The following is a 19,800-nucleotide window of genomic DNA, read 5'->3' on the forward strand; positions in this document are numbered from 1 at the left end:
AGGTCATACAGCCTCAATTGCTATTCAACGCTGCTATTCTTTTGCAAAAGCAGCCATAGACAATGTGCAAATGAATGGGCATGGCTGTGTGCCAATAAAACTTTATTGCTAAATTTTTATTTATTTTTTGAGACAAGAGCTTGCTGTTGTCCAGGCGGGAATGCAATAATGCAATCATAGTTTACTGCAGCCTTCTCCTCCTGGGCTCAAGTGATTCTCCCACCTCAGCTTCCCAAGTAGCTGGAACTACATGCACGTGCCACAACACCCAGCTAATTAAAAAAAAAAAAAATTGTTGGCCAGGTGCGGTGGCTCACGCCTATAATCCCAGCACTTCGAGAGGCCGAGGTGGGCAGATCACTTGAGGTCAGGAGTTCGAGACCAGCCTGGCCAACATAGTGAAACCCTGTCTCTACTAAAATTACAAAAATTAGCTAGGCGTGGTGGTGCATGCCTATAATCCCAGCTACTTGGGAGGCTGAAGCAGGAGAATCACTTGAACCCAGGAGGTGGAGGTTGCAGTGAGCCAAGATCACACCATTGCACTCCAGCCTGGGTGACAGAGCAAGACTATGTCTCAAAAAAAAAAAAATTGTTTTTGTAGAGACAGAGTCTCACTATGTTGCCCAGGCTGGTCTCAAACTCCTGGGCTCAAGCGACCCTCCTGCCTTGGCCTCCCAAAGTACTGAGATTATAGGCATGAGCCATTATTGTGCCCGGCCCCAATAACACTTTATTTACAAAAACAGGTGGAGGGCCAAATTTGGCCCACAGGATGTAAGTTGCTAAACTCTTATCCACTGTGTAACAGACACAGCCCTGCCTGTCGTGTGGGGAATGGACACATGACCAGGCAGGATACACATTTTCTTGCTCTGGTGAGGAGTGGTCAGCGAGGCTTCCCTGGAGGAGGGGGCATGAAGCCAGGATCTAACAGACAAGGGGGAATCAGACAGGCAAAATGGGGAAGAACATTCCTGCCCAGGGGACAGCCTGTGGGGCGGCCCAGAGGTGCAGGAGAGGATGTTGAGTTGAGGCCTCCCAGAAGCCACCTGCTCAGCCCTTATCTGCCCCCCATCCCCACTATAGGCACTTTCAAGATCCAGAAGACGAGGCTGCAGCGAGAGGGCTTTGACCCGCGCCAGACCTCGGACCGGCTCTTCTTCCTGGACCTGAAGCAGGGCCACTACCTGCCCTTAAACGAGGCAGTCTACACTCGCATCTGCTCGGGCGCCTTCTCCCTCTGAAGCTGTTCCTCTACTGGCCACAAACTCTGGGCCTGGTGGGAGAGGCCGGCTTGAGCCAGACAGCCCTGCCCAGGCGTGGCCACCTACTACACACCCACCTGGCCGAGCTGTACCTGGCAGGGCCCATCCTGGACTGAGAAACTGGAACCTCAGAGGAACCCGTGCCTCTCTGCTGCCTTGGTGCCCCTGTGTCTGCCTCCTCTCCCTGCTTTTCAGCCTCTGTCTCCTTCCATCCCTGTCCCTGTCTGGCCTTAACTCTTCCCTCTTTTTCTTTTCTTTCTTTCTTTTTTTTTTTTTCTTTTTTGAGACAGAGTCTCGTCTTGCTCTGCTGCCTGGGCTAGAGGGCAGTGGTGGGATCTCGGCTCACTGCAACCTCTGCCTCCTGGGGTTCAAGTGATCCTCCCACCTCAGCCTCCTGAGTAGCTGGGATTACAGGCACCTGCCACCACGTCCAGCTAATTTTTATATTTTTAGTAGAGATGGGGTTTCACCATGTTGGTCAGGCTGGTCTTGAACTCCTGACCTCAGGTGATCTGCTGGCCTCGGCCTCCCAGAGTGCTGGGATTATAGGCGTGAGCCTCTGGCTCGGCCTTTCCTTTCTCCTCTCCTCTCCTGCCGAGAGTGGAACACGCGTGTCCTGGGAGCTGCATCTTGTGCAGGGCCCAGCTGCTTTCGGGGACTGCATGAATTATCTCCCCTGGGCCCTGGACTCGGACTGGGGCCTCCCCACCTCCCTCTCGGTGTGCCTTACGGAGCCCCGATCCAGGCCTCCTGCGGCTGTTGGGTTCCAGATGCTGCAGCTCCATGTGACTTCCAAGCAGGCCCTCCGCCCTCCCTGCTGAATGGAGGAGCCGGGGGTCCCCCAGGCCAACTGGAAACATCTCCCAGGCTAGGCCAATTGCCTTTTGCACTTCCCCGTTCCCGTCACATTTCCCCAGCCCCACCTTCCCCTCCTGATGCCCTGAAAGCTTCCGGAATTGACTGTGACCACTTGGATGTCGCCACTGTCAGCCCCTGCCTTGATGTCCCCATTTAGCCATCTCCATGGAGCTCCTGCTAGAGGGCCCTGAACCCTGCACTGCGTGGCTGCCCAGCCAGCTGCCTCCTGTCCTGGAAGGAGGCCTCCTGGGTGTCCTCATCTGGTGTGGCTACTGGAGGGTCCCACAGGAGAGGCAGCAGAGGGGTCAGGGGAGGTCTCCTGCCGGGGTTTGGCCTCTCAAGCCTCAGGGGTTCTAGCCTGTTGAATATCCTCCACCTGGTGGTGGCCCCTCTGATGTCCCCACTGATGGCTCTGACACTGTGTTGGTGGCAGTGTCCCAGACAATCCCACCAGGACGGCCCAGACATCCCTACTGGCTTCGCTGGTGGCTCATCTCGGACATCCACGCCAGCCTTTCTGGGGCCAGCCACCCAGGCCGCCTGTCCGTCTGTCTTCCCTCCAGCAGCACCCCCTGGCCCCTGGAGTGGTGGGGCCATGACGAGAGACACCGTGGCATCTCGTGTGAACTTTCCTGGGCACTGTGGTTTTATTTCCTAATTGAGTTAAGAAATAAACCTGAAGACCATCTGGTGCCTGCTGGGAGCCTATTCATTGAGTGTCCCTATGTGGCACAGAACCCTTGCTGAGTTTCAGAAGGCAGGACTTGGCCAGCTGGGCATAGTGGCTCATGCCTGTAATCCCAGTACTTTGGGAGGCTGAGGTGGGTGAATCACTTGAGCCCAGGAGTTCGAGACCAGCCTGGCCAACATGGTGAAACCCTGTCTCTACTAAAAATACAAACAAAATAATTAGCTGGGCGTGGTGGCTCACGCCTGTAATTCCAGCTACTCGGGAGGCTGAGGCCGGAGAATTGCTGGAACCTAGGAGGCAGAGGTTGCAGTGCACTCCGGCCTGGGTGGCAGAGCGAGACTCTGGTTCAAAATAGAAAGAGAGAAGGAGGGAGGGAGGGAGAGAGGAGAGGAGAGGGAGGGAGGGAGGGAGGGAGGGAATACAAAAAGTAGCCAGGTGTGGTGGTGCGCACCTGTAATCCCAGCTACCCCAGAGGCTGAGGCAGGAGAATTGCTTGATCCCAGGAGGTGGAGGTTGCAGTGAGTCGAGATGGTACCACTGCACTCCATCCTGGGTGACAGAGCGAGACTTTGTGTCAAAAAAAAAAGAAAAAAGAAAAAAAAAGGCGGGACCCTGTACCATGCAGCCCCATCTGCAAGACCGAAGGGATCTTGGGGCAGGGGCACTCAGGTTGGCCCTCTCGCTGGCCTGCCGAGGAGGAGGCACCTCCCTGCAGCCTCTGGGCCTCACAGGCCCACGTTGGCCTCTGTGGTTGCAGGGGAGGGATGGCCAATCTGTCTGTGGGTTCCTGCAGGTGTTGCAGGATGGCTCAGATCACGGTATGTCCTGGCACCTGTGGCTGCCCTGGGAGTGTCCTTTTCCATGTATAGGCCGGCTGGTGTGAGAGCTCTGGGTGAAAATCGCTAGGCCTGCTGGGGTGGCCGTCTGAGCTGGAATTCGAACCCAGGACTCCAAGCTCAGGAGTCTATACAGTATTCCTCCCTGTATCAATCCCTGGGGGATATGTTCCAAGACCCCAAATGGATGCCTGAAACTGACCATAATGCTGAGCCCTAAATATGTTTCTTTTTTTCTTTTCTTTCCTTTCCTTCTTTTTCTTTCCCTTCCTCCCTCCCTTCCTTTCCTTCATCCTTTCCTCCCTCTCTTTCTAATTTTAATTTAATTTAATTATTTATTTATTTTTGAGACGGAGTCCTGCTGTCTCCAGGCTGGAGGGCAGTGGCACAATCTCGGCTCACTGCAAGCTCTGCCTCCCGGGTTCACGCCATTCTCCTGCCTCAGCCACCTGAGTAGCTGGAACTACAGGTGCCCGCCATCACGCCTGGCTAATTTTTTTGTATTTTTAGTAGAGACGGGGTTTCACCGTGTTAGCCAGGATGGTCTTGATCTCCTGACCTCGTGATCCGCCCTCCTCGGCCTCCCAAAGTGCTGGGATTACAGGCATGAGCCACCGCGCCCAGCTTAATTTATTTATTTTTAGGACAAGGTCTTATTTTGTTGCCCAGGCCAGAGTACAGTGCCATGATCATAGCTCACTGCAGCCGTGACCTCCCACACTCAAGCAATCCTCCATCAGCCTCCTGCGTGGCTGAGACTACAGATGTGCACCATCACGCCCAGCTAATTTTTTTATTTGTTTGCGGAGATGAGGTCCCACTGTATTGCCCAGGCTGGTCTTGAACTCCTGGGCTCAAGCCATCCTCCTGCCTCGGCCTTCCAAAGTGCTGGGATTACAGGTGTGAGTCACTGTGCCCAGTTTATACTGGCTTTTCGATCTCATAACCAGGAGGCTACTACGTGACAAATGAGTGAGCATGGGGGGAGTGGTGTCTCCAGCATGGATCTGCTGGACAAAGGGGTGATTCATGACCCTGGGCGGGACAGAGAGGGATGGAGCAAGGCAGTCCGAGATTTCATCATGCTCCTCAGAACAGCACAGTTTAAAACTTATGAATTGCTTATTTCTGGAATTTTCCATTTAATATGTTTGAACTGTGGAAACCTCAGAAAGAGAAACTTTGAATAAGCGGGCACTACTATACTCTCAACCAACTCTCACCTCTGCTGTCCCCCTCCCGTGTCATAATGTTGGCATCCTGTTTGTTGTCTCTACCTCAGGGGACAGGAGATGACAGAGCATTTGCTGGCAGAGGGCACTGAGGGGGTGACCCTCGCGTGCAGATGAGCAAGTGAATTCTTTTTTGTTTTGTTTTTTTTGAGACGGAGTCTTGCTCTGTCGCCCAGGCTGGAGTGCAGTGGCGCAATCTGACTCACTGCAGCCTCCGCCTCCCGGGTTCAAGCAATTCTCCTGCCTCAGCCTCCTGAGTAGCTGGGATTGCAGGCACGTGCCACCACACCCAGCTCATTTTTGTATTTTTAGTAGAGACTGGGTTTCACCACGTTGGGCAGGCTGGTCTCGAACTCCTGACCTCAAGTGATCCACCCACCTTGGCCTCTCAAAGTGCTGGAATTACAGGCGTGAGCCATGGCACCCAGCTGGGCAAGTGAATTCTGACTAATCTCTCTCCAACCTCGCAACCACTTCAGGAAGTGTCACCATGGTCCCCATTGTACAGATGCAGAAACTGAGGCACAAGAAGGGGAATGGACTCATTGCCAGGGGCTCCAGGTGAGACAGTGGCCCAGTGAACTTTCTTGTTCCAAAGCCTCTAGCTGCAATAGTGTCTAGGAAGTTCCCTCCAAGTTGGCCAGAAAATAATCCCAATGACTCTTAGGCTTGAACTCTGTTAGTTTTTCTTATTAACAGACTTTTTGGGTTTTCTTTCTTTCTTTATTGTTTTGAGACGGAGTCTAACTCTGTTGCCCAGGCTGGAGTGCAGTGGCGTGATCACGGCTCACTGCAAGCTCCTTCTCCCAGGTTCACGCCATTCTCCTGCCTCAGCCTCCCAAGTAGCTGGGACCACAGGCGCCCGCCACCACACCTGGCTCATTTGTATTTTTACTAGAGACGGGGTTTCACCATGTTAGCCAGGATGGTCGTGATCTCCTGACCTCATGATCCACCCGCCTCGGCCTCTCAAAGTGCTGGGATTACAGGTGTAAGGCACCGCGCCCGGCCTATTTATTTATTTGTTTAAGAGGGAGTCTTGCTCTGTCGCCCAGGCTGGAGTGCGGTGGCGCAATCTTGGCTCACTGCAACCTCTGCCTCCCAGGTTCAAGCCATTCTCCTGCCTCAGGCTCCCGAGTAGCTGGGATTACAGGCATGAGCTACTACGCCTGGCTAATTTTTGTATTTTTAGTAGAGATGGAGTTTCTACTTCATTTGAGAGGCTGGTCTCAAACTCTTGACCTCAGGTGATCCACCTACCTCGGCCTGCCAAAGTGTTGGGATTATAGGCATGAGGCACCACGCCTGGCCTATTCCTTTTTTTTTTTTTTTTTTTTTTTTTGAGACAGAGTTTTGCTCATTGCCCAGGCTGGAGTGCAATGGCGTGATCTCAGCTCACCACAACCTCCGCCTCCGGGGTTCAAGCCATTCTCCTGCCTCCACCTCTCGAGTAGCTGAGATTACAGGCATGTGCCACCACGCCCAGCTAAGGTTTTGTATTTTTAGTAGAGACAGGGTTTCTCCATGTTGGTCAGGCTGGTCTTAAACTCCCGACCTCAGGTGATCCACCCGCCTCGGCCTCTCAAAGTGCTGGGATTACAGGTGTAAGGCACCGCGCCCGGCCTATTTATTTATTTGTTTAAGAGGGAGTCTTGCTCTGTCGCCCAGGCTGGAGTGCGGTGGCGCAATCTTGGCTCACTGCAACCTCTGCCTCCCAGGTTCAAGCCATTCTCCTGCCTCAGACTCCCGAGTAGCTGGGATTACAGGCATGAGCTACTACGCCTGGCTAATTTTTGTATTTTTAGTAGAGATGGAGTTTCTACTTCATTTGAGAGGCTGGTCTCAAACTCTTGACCTCAGGTGATCCACCTACCTCGGCCTGCCAAAGTGTTGGGATTATAGGCATGAGGCACCACGCCTGGCCTATTCCTTTTTTTTTTTTTTTTTTTTTTGAGACAGAGTTTTGCTCATTGCCCAGGCTGGAGTGCAATGGCGTGATCTCAGCTCACCACAACCTCCGCCTCCGGGGTTCAAGCCATTCTCCTGCCTCCACCTCTCGAGTAGCTGAGATTACAGGCATGTGCCACCACGCCCAGCTAAGGTTTTGTATTTTTAGTAGAGACAGGGTTTCTCCATGTTGGTCAGGCTGGTCTTAAACTCCCGACCTCAGGTGATCCACCCGCCTTGGCCTCCCAAAGTGCTGGAATTACAGGCGTGAGCCACCACGCCCAGCCCTCCTTTCTTCCAGTCCTGGCACCGTTGCCAAAGATGAGTTGACCATATATGCATAGATTTATTTCTGCATCAGTTCCAATCATTTATTTATATGTCTATCCTTATGCCAATACCACAGTTTTGATTACTGTACCTTTTTATTGTTTGAAATGAGTATGAGACCTCCTATTTTATTCAAGATTGTTTTGGCTATTTGGGGGCCATTCGCAATTTATTATGAATTTTAGGATCAATTTGTCAATTTCAACAAAAACATTGTAAATTTGAAAGGGATTACATTGCATCCGTAGACCAATTTGTGGAGTATTGCCATCTTAACAATATTATACTTTCCCATCCACGAACGTGGAATGTCTTACCATTTATTTAGATCATCTTTAATTTTTTTTCAGCAAAGTTTTAGTTCTTTTGCTTGTTTCGAGACAGGGTCTCACTCTATTGCCCAGGCTGGAGTGGAGTGGCAGGAACACAGCTCACTGCAGCCTTAGCCTCCTGGGCTCAAGTGATCCTCCCACCACAGCCTCCCAAGTAGCTGGGAACACAGGCAGCTGCCACCAGGTCCAGCCTTGGCTTTCCAACGTGCTGGAATTACAGCTGTGAGCCACCAAGCCCAGCTACAGCTCTCAAGAAGTACAGTCTTGTACTTCTTTTATTAAATTTATGCCTACTTTATGATGCTATGGTAAATGGAATTGTTTTCTTAATTTGCTACTGATTTTAAAATCCACCACCTGTGTGAGGTACTGAACTGTCTCACATCACTGAAATGTCCCACTCTCAGAAGTGGCCCAGCCTCCCCCAGGCCCACCAGGCCTTCTTCCCCTTCCAGCCCTCTGTCCAGGCAAGAACTCGATTGGAGGCCTTTCTGGGCACTCAGAGGGACACAACACCACACTAGGAGGGTTAGCTTAAAAAATTCAACAAGCATGGCCAGGTGCAGTGGCTTTCGCCTGAATGCTACCACTTTGGGAGGCCGAGGCGGGAAGATCGCTTGAGCCCAGGGGTTCAAGACCAGCCTAGACCATATAGCAAGAGCCCGTCCCTCCGGAAAAAGTAAAAAAAAAAAATTCAGCAAGCATATTTTCATCTCCTACTTTTTTTTGAGATGGAGCCTCGCTCTGTCGCCCAAGCTGGGGTGCAGTGGCATGATCTCGGCTCACTGCAACCTCCGCCACCCGGGTTCAAGCGATTCTCCTGCCTCAGCCTCCAGAGTAGTTGGGACTACAGGCGCCCGCCACCACGCCCGGTTAATTTTTTGTGTTTTTAGTAGAGACGGGGTTTCACTGTGTTAGCCAGGATGGTCTCGATCTCCTGACCTCGTCATCCGCCCGCCTCGGCCTCCCAAAGTGTTGGGATTACAGGCGTGAGCCACCGCGCCCGGCGATGCAGGAATTTTAAAACTCGCCAAAATACGCCCTCCTTCAGAAAATCCCTGCCATCTCGATAGGACGTCCTCTTCTTGAGCTCCCCTCTCCGGCCCTCCCTGATACCGCAAGGTTGAGCATTCGGGCACTGGCTTCCCGAACTCTGACTCAGGCACAGCAGGCAAAGATTCAATGGGTAGGGCCGGACGGACTGCCCGACCTTCGCGGTGCTTCATTGCTTCACTGCGCATGTGCCAAAGACAATCGCCCAAAGTACTCGAAACACAGCGGCAGGGCCGGCCCTTGCGCAGGCGTACTAGCGGCCGTAGGGAGCGCTTCCTCCTCCCCGCCGCCGCCCTCGCCATGGCCGCGCCGGCCCCGGGCCTCATCTCGGTGTTCTCGAGCCCCCAGGAGCTGGGTGCGGCGCTAGCGCAGCTGGTGGCCCAGCGCGCAGCATGCTGCCTGGCGGGGGCCCGCGCCCGTTTCGCGCTCGGCCTGTCGGGCGGGAGCCTCGTCTCGATGCTAGCCCGCGAGCTGCCCGCCGCCGTCGCCCCTGCCGGTCTAGCCAGCTTAGCGCGCTGGACGCTGGGCTTCTGCGACGAGCGCCTCGTGCCCTTCGATCACGCCGAGAGCACGTACGGCCTCTACCGGGTGAGAGCTACGGGGGCCGCCGGGGGTCACGCCGAGAGGGCCACAGCCACCGCCTGCACCCCGGCTACGGAGGCCGCCAGGGGCCATGCCGAGAGGGCCGCGCCCACTGTCTGCACCTCGGCTACAGGGGCCGCTGGGTATCATGCCAAGAGGGCCGTGCCCACTGCCCGCACCTCGGCTACGTGGTCCGCTGGAGGTCATGCCAAGAGGGCCGCGCCCACCGGTTGCACTAGGCTACGGGGGGTCATGCCGAGATGGCCTCGCCCACTGCCTGCACCTCGACTACGGGGGCCGCTGGGGGTCTTGCCGACATGTCTCGCCCGCCGCCTGAACCCCGCCTACAGTGGGTCCCGCAGGACCTCACTGCGCCCTCTGCCTTTATCTGGGCAGGGCTAGAAATGGTCTACTTGCAGTCCGTCTTCATGCTTCATCCGGTGGCCAGGCAGAGGGAACGGAACGGGCAAGGGCCTGGAAGGGAATCCGAGTGGCCCATGTCAAACGATGCCCATAACTCAGCCACCTAGCGGACGGGGGCACGAGGAATCAGGTGTAGAGCCTGAGTCTCAGGGTCCTGATCTCTAACCCCACCGAGTTCTCGGGGATCCCTGGGCAGCTTTGCCGCTCTGATGGCTCTGCTTCCAGGCTGTGTATCTTTGGCTTTGAGCCTCAGGATTCTATAGAATCAGAGAAACGCGCTCTTTTAAAGACAGGGAAACTGAGGCTTGGAGGAGCCTTGGCCTGGCCGAGGGAAGAGTGGGAGGGGCGGGCTCAAAGGCCAGGAACCTCAAGTCACCTGAGCCTGGCAGCGTTAAGGGACACCCCCTGCTGGGTGTGTCGTCTTCTCTTTGCATAGAATCTTGAGCTGATGATGGTTTTGTGGGTTTTTTATTAAGAGAAAAGGCTTACTGAACGCTTATATGCATCAATTCATGAGTCCGTACCACAGCCTATGAGATGTTACACTCATTTCACAGATGGAGAAACTGAGGCCAGAAGAGGCGAGCTTACCTGCCCAAGGCATCTAGTGACCAGAGGGGCAGCCTGGGTGTGACCCTGCCTCATCTGACTTCATAGTTGGGTACACATTTAACTTCCGCCTTCCTGTGTGTGTTTTCCAAGAGCATCGTTAAAAAGTTTTGACCAGGTGCGGTGGCTCACGCCTGTAATCCCAGCACTTTGGGAGGCCGAGGTGAGTAGATCACCTGAGGTCAGGATTTCGAGACCAGCCTGGCCAACATGGTAAAACCCTGTCTCTACTAAAAAAAATACAAATGGCTGGGTGCGTTGGCTCAGGCTTGTAATCCCAGCACTTTGGGAGGCTGAGGCAGGCGGATCACGAGGTCAGGAGTTTGAGACCAACCTGACCAACGTGGTGAAACCTGTCTCTACTAAAAATACAAAAATTAGCCAGGCGTGGTGGTGCGCGTCTGTAATCCCAGCTACTCGGGAGGCTGAGACAAGAGTGAGGCATGATCAGAGAGCTGAGATCATGCCATTACACTCCAGCCTGGGCGACAGAGCAAGACTGTCTTAAAGAAAAAAAAAAAAGCGGGTTTTTGGCTGGGTGTGGTGGCTCATACCTGTAATCCCAGCACTTTGGGAGGCCAAGGATGGCAGATCACCTGAGGTCAGGTGTTGGAGACCAGCCTGGCCAACATGGCGAGACCCCGTCTCTACTAAAAATACAAAAATTAGCTGGGTGTGGTGGCACGCGCCTGTAATCCCAGCTACAGGGGAGGCTGAGGCATGAGAATCGCTTGAATGCAGGAGGCGGAGGTTGCAGTGAGCTGAGATCATGCCACTGCACTCCAGCCTGGGCGACAGTTGAGACTCTGTCTCAAAATAAATAATTGTGAAATGCTGCAAAGTGCTAGGGAATAGGGAGTGAGCATTCGTCAAGGGCTATGGGGTCCTGAGAAGGTGCCATTTGAGCTGAGAGCTGGGGCATGTGCAGGAGCTGGCCATGGTCAATCTGCGGCAAGAGGGCTCAGCTAAGGCCAAGGCTGTGTGATGGGAACAAACCTGAAGCCAGGACTTGCTCCTTCTGCCCGTTCTCTGTGAGGGGAATCGTACTGGTTCCCTAGGGCTACATAACAAATGACCACAAACGGAGTGGCTTAAAGCCACAGGAATTTATTCTCTCACCGTTCTGGAGGCCAAAAGTCTGAAATCAAGGTGTTGGTGGGGTTACGCCCCATCTGAAAGCTCTTTGGGAGGATCCTTCATTTTCTCCTCCATCTTCTGGGGGCTCTGGGTGTTCCTTGGCTTGGGGTCACACCATTCCAATTCCTGTCTGTGTCTGCACATGGCCTTCTCAGATTCTGTGTGTCTTCTCATATAAGGACGCCAGTCATTGGATTTAGGGCCCACACTAATCCACTAGGACTTGTTCTTAACTAATTACATCTGCAAAGACCCTGTTTCCTTCCTTCCTTCCCTCCCACCCTCCCTCCCTCCCTCCCTCCCTTCCTTCCTCCCTTCCTCCCTTCCTATACTTTATTTTCTTTTCCTTTCCTTTTCTTTCTTTTTTTGAGATAGGATCTTGCTGTATTGCCCAGGCTGGAGTGCAGAGGCACGATCATGGCTTACTGCAGCCTTCAACTCCTGGGCTCTATCAATCCTCCTGCCTCAGCCTCCTCAGTAGCTGGGACTACAGTTGTGCACCACCAGGCCCAGCTAATTTTTTTTTTTTTTGAGTCGGAGTTTCACCCTTGTTGCCCAGGCTGGATTGCAATGGCGATCTTGGCTCACCACAGCCTCCGCCTTCCGGGTTCAAGTGATTCTCCTGCCTCAGCCTCCCAAGTAGCTGGGATTACAGGCATTCACCACCATGCCCAGCTAATTTGATATTTTTAGTAGAGATGGGATTTCTCCATGTTGGTCAGGCTGGTCTCGAACTCCTGACCTCAGGTGATCCGCCCGCCTTGGCCTCCCAAAGTGCTGGGATTATAGGCATGAGCCACCGTGCCGGGCCGCTGATTTTTTATTTTAGGTAAATATGAAGTCTCACTGTGCTGCCCAGGCTGGTCTCAAACTCCTGGGCTCAACTGATTGTCCCACCTCAGCCTCGCAAAGTGCTGGGATTACAGCCGTGAGCCACCATGCCTGGCCATTTTCTGGTGTTTATAAGCCTCAAGTTTATGGTGTTTTGTGATAGCAGCCTGCATAGACTAACACAGGGACCTTGGACAAAGCAGAGTGGTCTTTCCAACTATGGATATGATTGTGTCCCTCCCCAGCTCACACACCCTCCTTGGCTCCCCAGTGCCCTCAGTGTGGAGCTCATACTCCTCAGGTCAGCATTCAGGGCAGTCAGCCCCTGCGTTTACTTCGTGGCTCACCTTAACATTGCCTCAGCTCACTGAGCTAGACTCAGTGACCTGGACACGAGGCACCGAGACATGAACGCCATCTCAGAGCAGATCAGGGCCCCTGGGGCGCATCTCAGCAGGATAGGGCTGCAGCTTTCTCCTTGATCCGAGTGCTTTTGAGTTAAATCTGCTGCCAAGTACTCCACCATTCACAGGCCAGGGCATCTACTGTGAGCTGGCCACAAGTGCTGGGCCTGGGCAAGCCTGGCCCCCACTCCCTGTAGTGGGGCAGGTGCAGGCGGGGTGGCTGCTCGGAGGAGGTGGCCTGAGGGATGTATATGAGTTTCCCAGGCAGCCTTAGGAGGGAGGGTGGGGATGGAGAAGGTCACCCTTCTCCATGGAGGGTGCTGAGGGGCTGAGTTTTATCCCAAGGGCCGTGGGACCCTGGAGGCTTTGAAACAGGACAATGGGCTGGCTAGACAGGTGTAGGCTATGGCCAGGAAATCCTCCAAATACAATGGAATTGAAAGACTCCTGTTGGAATGCTGGCTCCCGCAGGAACCACCATGATCCCAATTCACCCAGGAGGGCCACCCTCCTGTCCAACCCCCCAAGAGCAGCAGGGCTCCCTCTTGCCCTTGAACCTCCTCTGCCCTGAGAGGTAGCATCACCTAGGGCTTAGGATCCTGGCTTCCAGCATTCCAGAGGTGACTCACAAACCAAAGTGTCACTCACCAACTGAAGGACCTTGCACAAATGCACCAGCCTCCCCATGCCTCAGTCTCCCCATCTGTAAATGAGTGTTATGACAGTACTGTCATAACCTCCCTGGAGGATCCAGGTGGTCACGTTACTGTTGGTGACATTGTCCCTCTGTTGGCTGCAGATGCATCTTCTCTCCAGACTGCCGATCCCAGAAAGCCAGGTGATCACCATTAACCCTGAGCTGCCTGTGGAGGAGGCGGCTGAGGACTACGCCAAGAAGCTGAGACAGGTGAGCCCCGAGGAGCAGCCACAAGGGAGTCACATCCATGAAGTGGCCACACCCTGGGCAACAGAGCGGCCTTCTGATTGTCACCAGCAGGAACTGCCCCAGGGATCACTGGCAGATCCCTTTGAGGAATCCCCTCTTCGAGGCCACAGCCCTGCCCTGGGGAGCCTGAAGGCCACCTGGCCTCTGTTGCCCAGGTAACAGGCCTGGGTCCTCACATCTTGGGGAAATATGATGGGTATGGCTTTGATCACAGGCTACGTTGAGCACTGTTTTCTGTGTTACAGCTACTTGTATTTCTTTTTTTTTTTTTGAGACGGAGTCTTGCTCTGTCGCGCAGGCAGGAGTGCAGTGGCATGATCATGGCTCACTGCAAGCTCCACCTTCCGGGTTCATGCCATTCTCCTGCCTCAGCCTCCCGAGTAGCTGGGACTACAGGCGCCTGCCACCATGCCCGGCTAATTTTTTTGTATTTTTTTAGTAGAGACGGGATTTCACCGTGTTAGCCAGGATGGTCTCGATCTCCTGACCTTGTGATCCGCCCTCCTCGGCCTCCAAAGTGCTGGGATTACAGGCGTGAACCACCGTGGGCCTTTTTTTTTTTTTTTTTTTTTTTTGAGATGGAGTCTCTGTCACTCTGTCACCTAGGCTGGAGTGTGGTGATGCAATCTCAGCTCACTGCAACCTCTGCCTCCCAGGCTCAAGTGATTATCCTGCCTCAGCCTCTCAAATAGCTAGGACTACAGGCGCCTGCCACGACGCCCAGCTAATTTTTGTATTTTTAGTAGAGACAGGGTTTCACCATGTTGGCCAGGCTGGTCTTAAACTGACCTCGTGATCCGCCCACCTCAGCCTCCCAAAGTGCTGGGATTTCGGCGTGAGCCACCACGCCCAGCCACAGCTACTTGTATTTTTTTATCTGACAACTGTCTCTGTGTCCTCTGAGTCTCCCCTGCCCCTGCCACCTACAACCTCTCAAGGCTGGCTTCTCCCCACACCCAGGCATTCCAAGGGGACTCCATCCCGGTTTTCGACCTGCTGATCCTAGGGGTGGGCCCCGATGGTCACACCTGCTCGCTCTTCCCAGACCACCCCCTCCTACAGGTGAGCACACCGATGCGGGGTTCCACCCTAGTCCTGAGCCCAGTCCCTAACATCTGGGACTTCCAGAGGGAGGGCCACTTGCGGGGTGGGGTGTCTAGAGCCAGGGTTCAAGTCAGCCTCCACCAACGTACCTGCCTGCTGGGCTCAACCCTTCCAGGTCTCAGTTGAAACCCTTAAAACAGGGACCTTAAACTACCCACCATGGGATTGTTAGTAGGATGGGATGGAACGGTGGCTGGACCAGGCCTGGTGTGTGTAAGTGTTCAAGAAACCGAAGTGACATTGTCCTTCTGCCTCCATCCCTGGGCTTCCTCCTCAAGGAGCGGGAGAAGATTGTGGCTCCCATCAGTGACTCCCCAAAGCCACCACCACAGCGTGTGACCCTCACACTACCTGTCCTGAATGCAGCACGAACTGTCATCTTTGTGGCAACCGGAGAAGGCAAGGCAGCTGTTCTGAAGGTAACAACTGAGATTTCTAGTCCCGGGAAGTTCATGGGCATGTGGGCCCCAGGGACAGAAAATGGCCCCAGACATTATTGTGCTGAAGCATCAGATCTGAAGAAAACTCAGTCATTCATGGGTTGAAAGGTAACTTGAAATTGCAATTAGAAAAAAAGGAAAAAAAAAAAAAAAACAGGAAATTGCAATTAAAGGCTAGTTAGGTATTAACTGCTATGAAATGAAATTGATGAGACGAGGCCAAAGCTGCATTCAGAGGTAAATTAGTAGCATTCAAATGCATTTTTAAAAAATTATTGGTCGGGCATGGTGGCTCACACCTGTAATCCTAGCACTTTGGGAGGCCGAGGTGGGCAGATTACGAAGTCAGGAGATCGAGACCATCCTGGCTAACACGGTGAAACCCCGTCTCTAATAAAAATACAAAAAAATTAGCTGGGTGTGGTGGTGGGCACCTGTAGTCCCAGCTACTCTCGAAGCTAAGGCAGGAGAATGGCGTGAAGCTGGGAGGCAGAGCTTGCAGTGAACCGAGATCGCACCATTGCACTCCGGCCTGGGATACAGAGTGAGACTCCATCTGCAAAAAAAAAAAAAAGAAAAGAAAGTTATTAAGTAGCAAACCATTGAAGTAAATCAAGTGCTTTCCTGTAGAATTAGAAAAAGGACAATAATATAAATCTACAAAAGTCAGTGGCAGGACTAAGTGAAATTAAAATCAGAAATTAATGAGTTGGTTAATATATTTTAAACTTTAATGGTAAGTAGATCTAAAAGATAGACAAGCTCCTGACAAGGCTAATCAAGAGAAAAAAAAATCACGTATTATAAATAAAATAAAAGGTACTGTTACGTAAAGTATTTTAGGAAAATACAAATTCATTACAGCATTAAAAATAAATAATCAAAAAGGTTTTAGTTGCCTTCATTGAAAAGACCAACAACTACAGAAGAAACTGGAAATATATTTTTATTTATTTTTTTCTTTTTTTTGTTATTGTTGTTGAGACAGAGTCTCCCTCTGTCGCCGAGGCTGGAGTGCAGTGATGTGACCTCAGCTCACTGCAGTCTCTACTTCCCAGGTTCAAGTGGTTCTCCTGCCTCAGCCTCTTGACTAGCTGGGATTACAGGTGCCTGCCACCAGGTCTGGCTAATTTTTGTATTTTTAGTAGAGATGGGGTTTCGCCATGTTGGCCAGGCTGGTCTCAAACTCCTGATCTCATGTGATCCACCTGCCTTGGCCTCCCAAAGTTCTGGGATTACAGATATGAGTCACTGTGCCTAGCCTGGTTTTTACTTTTCTAAGTGGTTGGAAAAAAGTCAAATGAAGAGCCAGGCCATGCTTATCATCCCATCTACTCAGGAGGCTAAGGCAGGAGGATTACTTGAGCTCAGGAGTTCGAAGCTATAGTGAAATGTAATTGCAACTGTGAATTACCACTGTGCTGGGGAACATCACAAGAACTCATCTCCAGAAAAAATAAATAAATCAGGCTGGGCGCGGTGGCTCATGCCTGTAATCCCAGCACTTTGGGAGGCTGAGGCAGGCGGATCACCTGAGGTCAGGAGTTCGAGACCAGCCTGGCCAACATGGCGAAACCCTGTCTCTACTAAAAATACAAAAATTAGCCAGGCGTGGTGGTGCGCGCCTGTAGTCCCAGCTACTCAGAAGCCTGAGGCAGGAGAATCACTCGAACCCGGGAGGCGGAGGTTGCTCTGGGCCGAGATCATGCCATTGCACTCCAGCCTGGGCGACAAGAACGAATCTCAGTCTCAGGAAAAAAAAAAAAAAAATCAAATGAATAATACTCCTTGACCTTGTGAAGATTCTATGAAGTTCAGATTTCAGTGTCCAGAAATTGTTTTGTTTGTTTGTTTTTTTGAGACAGCATCTCACCCTGTCGTCCAAGCTGGAGTGCAGTGGCGCCATCTCAGCTCACTGCAACCTCCACCTCCTGGGTTCAAGCGATTCTCCTGGCTCAGCCTCCCGAGTAGCTGGGATTACAGGCACCTGCCACCACGGCCAGCTAATTTTTGTATTTTTAGTAGAGACAGGATTTCACCATGTTGGCCAGGCTGGTCTCAAACTCCTAACCTCAAGTGATTCGTCCCCCTTGACCTCCCAAAGTGCTGGGATTACAGGCATGAGCCACCCCGGCCCAGAAAAGTTTTACTGGAACATAGCCACACCTGCTTATGTATGTATTGTCTGCAGCTGCTCTGGGGCCAGAACTGCAGAGCTGAGTGGTTGCAATAGAGACTGGATGGTCTGCAGAGCTTACTCTATTGACTCTGGTCTTTTGCTGAAAAAGGGTGCCAACCGCAGTATTAAGCAGTTACAGACCAGGCACAGTGGCTCATGCCTGCACTTTAGGAGGCTGAGGCAGGAGGATTGCTTGAGTCTAGGAGTTTGAGACTAGTCTGGGCAACATAGCAAGACCCCGTCTCTACAAAAAATAAAAAATTAGCTGAGCATGGTGCCACGTGCCTGTGGTCCCAGATACTTGGCAGACTGAGGCAAGAGGATCGCTTGAGCCTCAGAGATTGAGGCTGTAGTGAGTCTTGATGCCGTCACTGTACTCCAGCCTAGATGACAGCGCAAGACCTTGTCTCAAAAAAAATACAAATAGTTACAGTGGGCTGGGCATGGTGGCTCAACGCGGGAGTTCAAGACCAGCCTGGCTAATATGGGGAAACCCCATCTCTACTAAAAATATAAAAAATTAGGCCGGGCGTGGTGGCTCACGCCTGTAATCCCAGCACTTTGGGAGGCCTAAGCGGGTGGATCACCTGAGGTGAGGAGTTCTAGACCAGCCTGGCCAACATGATGGAACCGTCTCTACTAAAAACAAAAAAATTAGCTGGGTATGGTGGCAGGCGCCTGTAATCCCAGCTACTCGGGGGGCCAAGGCAGGAGAATCGCTTGAACCTGGGAGGCGGAGGTTGCAGTGAGCCAAGATCGCACCATTGCGCCAGCCTTGGGGACAAGATCGAGACTTCGTTTCAAAAAAAAAGCCAGGTGTGGTGGCACTTGCCTGTAATCCCAGCTACTCGGGAGACTGAGGCAGAAGAATCGCTTGAAACCGGGAGGCGGAGGTTGCAGTGAGCCAAGATCGCACCACTGCACTCCAGCCTGGGCGACAGAGTGAGACTCCATCTCAAAATAAATAAATAAATAAATAAAAAATAGTTACAGTGGATAGAAAGGAAGGGACTCTTGTCCCTGCTGTTTGGCACTAGGACAGCTGAGCTGGGCATTGTCACATTTTGAGGATACAAGAGTCTTATTGATCCTTGGTTGGGGAGCCAGGAGAGTGCCAAGGGGCGGCGCCTTACTCTTCTGCCCTCTTCTGCAGCGCATTTTGGAGGACCAGGAGGAAAACCCACTGCCTGCCGCCCTGGTCCAGCCCCACACCGGGAAACTGTGCTGGTTCTTGGATGAGGCGGCCGCCCGCCTCCTGACCGTACCCTTCGAGAAGCATTCCACTTTGTAGCTGGCCAGAGGGATGCCGCAGCTGGGACCAGGCATGCGGCCCAGGGGGCTGGGCCCCTGCTGGCCGCCACTCTCCGGGCTCTCCTTTCAAAAAGCCACGTGGTGCTGCTGCTGGAAGCCAACAGCCTCCGGCCAGCAGCCCTGCCCGGGGCTCAACACACAGGCTGTGGCTCTGGACATCCGGATATTAAAAGGAGCGTTGCTGGAAGTCTGCACTGTCTCGCGGTGTTTGATGGCAGCAGGCCTGGGGGTGCCCTGGCCCGGATTCGGATCCATAGCCCTCATCTGTGGGGAGGAAGGCGGGGCCTGCTTCCCTAGGGCATAGCCACCATGGATGAATTTCCTAAGACAACAGGCTGGGCACAGTGGCTCACACCTGTCATCCCAGCACTTGGGGAGGATGAGGTGGGCAAATCATTTGAGGTCAGGAGTTCGAGAGTAGCCTGGCCAACATAGTGAAATCTCATCTCTACTAAAAATACAAAAATTAGCTGGGCGCGGTGGCTCACGCCTGTAATCCCAGCACTTTGGGAGGCTGAGGCTGGTGGATCACGAGGTCGGGAGTTTGAGACCATCCTGGCTAACACGGTGAAACCCCGTCTCTAGTAAAAATACAAAAAAAATTAGCTGGGCGTAGGTGGTGCACGCCTGTAGTCCCAGATACTTGGGAGGCTGAGGCAGGAGAATGGCGTAAAACCCAGGAGGCAAAGCTTGCAGTGAGCCGAGATCGCACCACTGCACTCCAGCCTGGGAGACAGAGCGAGACTCCATCTCGAAAAAAAAAAATTACAAAAATTAGCCGGGCGTAGTGGTGTGCACCTGTAATCCCAGCTACTTGGAAGGCTGAGGCACAACAATCGCTTGAACTGGGGAGGCGGAGCTTGCAGTGAGCTGAGATCACGCCACTGCACTCCACCCTGGGTGACAGCGCGAGACTCGGTCTCAAGAAAAAAAAAAAGGCTGGGCACGGTGGCTTACGCCTGTAATCTCAGCACTTTGGGAGGCTGAGGTGGGCGGATCACCCGAGGTCAGGAGTTTGAAACCAGCCTGATCAATATGGCAAAACCCTATCTCTACTGAAAATACAAAAATTAGCTGGGTGTGGTGGCATGCGTCTGTAATCCCAGCTACTTGGGAGGCTGAGGCAGGAGGATTGCTTGAACCCAGGAGGCGGAGGTTGCAGTGAGCCGAGATCGCACCATTGCACTCCAGCCTGGGCAACAAGAGCGAAACTGCATCTTAAAACGAAACAAAACAAAACAAAAAAAGAAATGTATTCTGTCTTAGCCATTGAGATCAGAAGTCCGA

General features: G+C 52.8%; 2 protein-coding genes across 5 annotated transcripts in view; both read left to right on the forward strand.

Annotated features, from left to right (window-relative positions):
* SLC27A1 (solute carrier family 27 member 1) overlaps positions 1 to 2,814 on the forward strand; it is a 35,571-nt gene extending 32,757 nt beyond the window's left edge. For all 4 annotated transcript variants that reach the window (XM_002828895.6, XM_063719345.1, XM_063719346.1 and 1 more), the window contains one exon: positions 1,090 to 2,814. In XM_002828895.6, the coding sequence (XP_002828941.3) occupies positions 1,090 to 1,247 (158 nt within the window). In that variant the 3' untranslated portion in view covers positions 1,248 to 2,814. The remainder of the gene's footprint in view (positions 1 to 1,089) is intronic.
* Positions 2,815 to 8,588: 5,774 nt separating this feature from the next.
* On the forward strand, positions 8,589 to 18,700 carry PGLS (6-phosphogluconolactonase). Its single transcript, XM_002828894.6, has 5 exons — positions 8,589 to 9,135; positions 13,333 to 13,440; positions 14,440 to 14,541; positions 14,862 to 15,002; positions 18,356 to 18,700. The coding sequence occupies exons 1-5, from the start codon at positions 8,677 to 8,679 to the stop codon at positions 18,491 to 18,493; spliced, it is 948 nt and encodes a 315-aa protein (XP_002828940.2). The 5' UTR covers positions 8,589 to 8,676; the 3' UTR covers positions 18,494 to 18,700.
* Positions 18,701 to 19,800: the final 1,100 nt, after the last annotated feature.

This window comes from Pongo abelii, chromosome 20, assembly GCF_028885655.2.
Source record: "Pongo abelii isolate AG06213 chromosome 20, NHGRI_mPonAbe1-v2.0_pri, whole genome shotgun sequence".
Lineage (NCBI taxonomy): Eukaryota > Metazoa > Chordata > Mammalia > Primates > Hominidae > Pongo > Pongo abelii.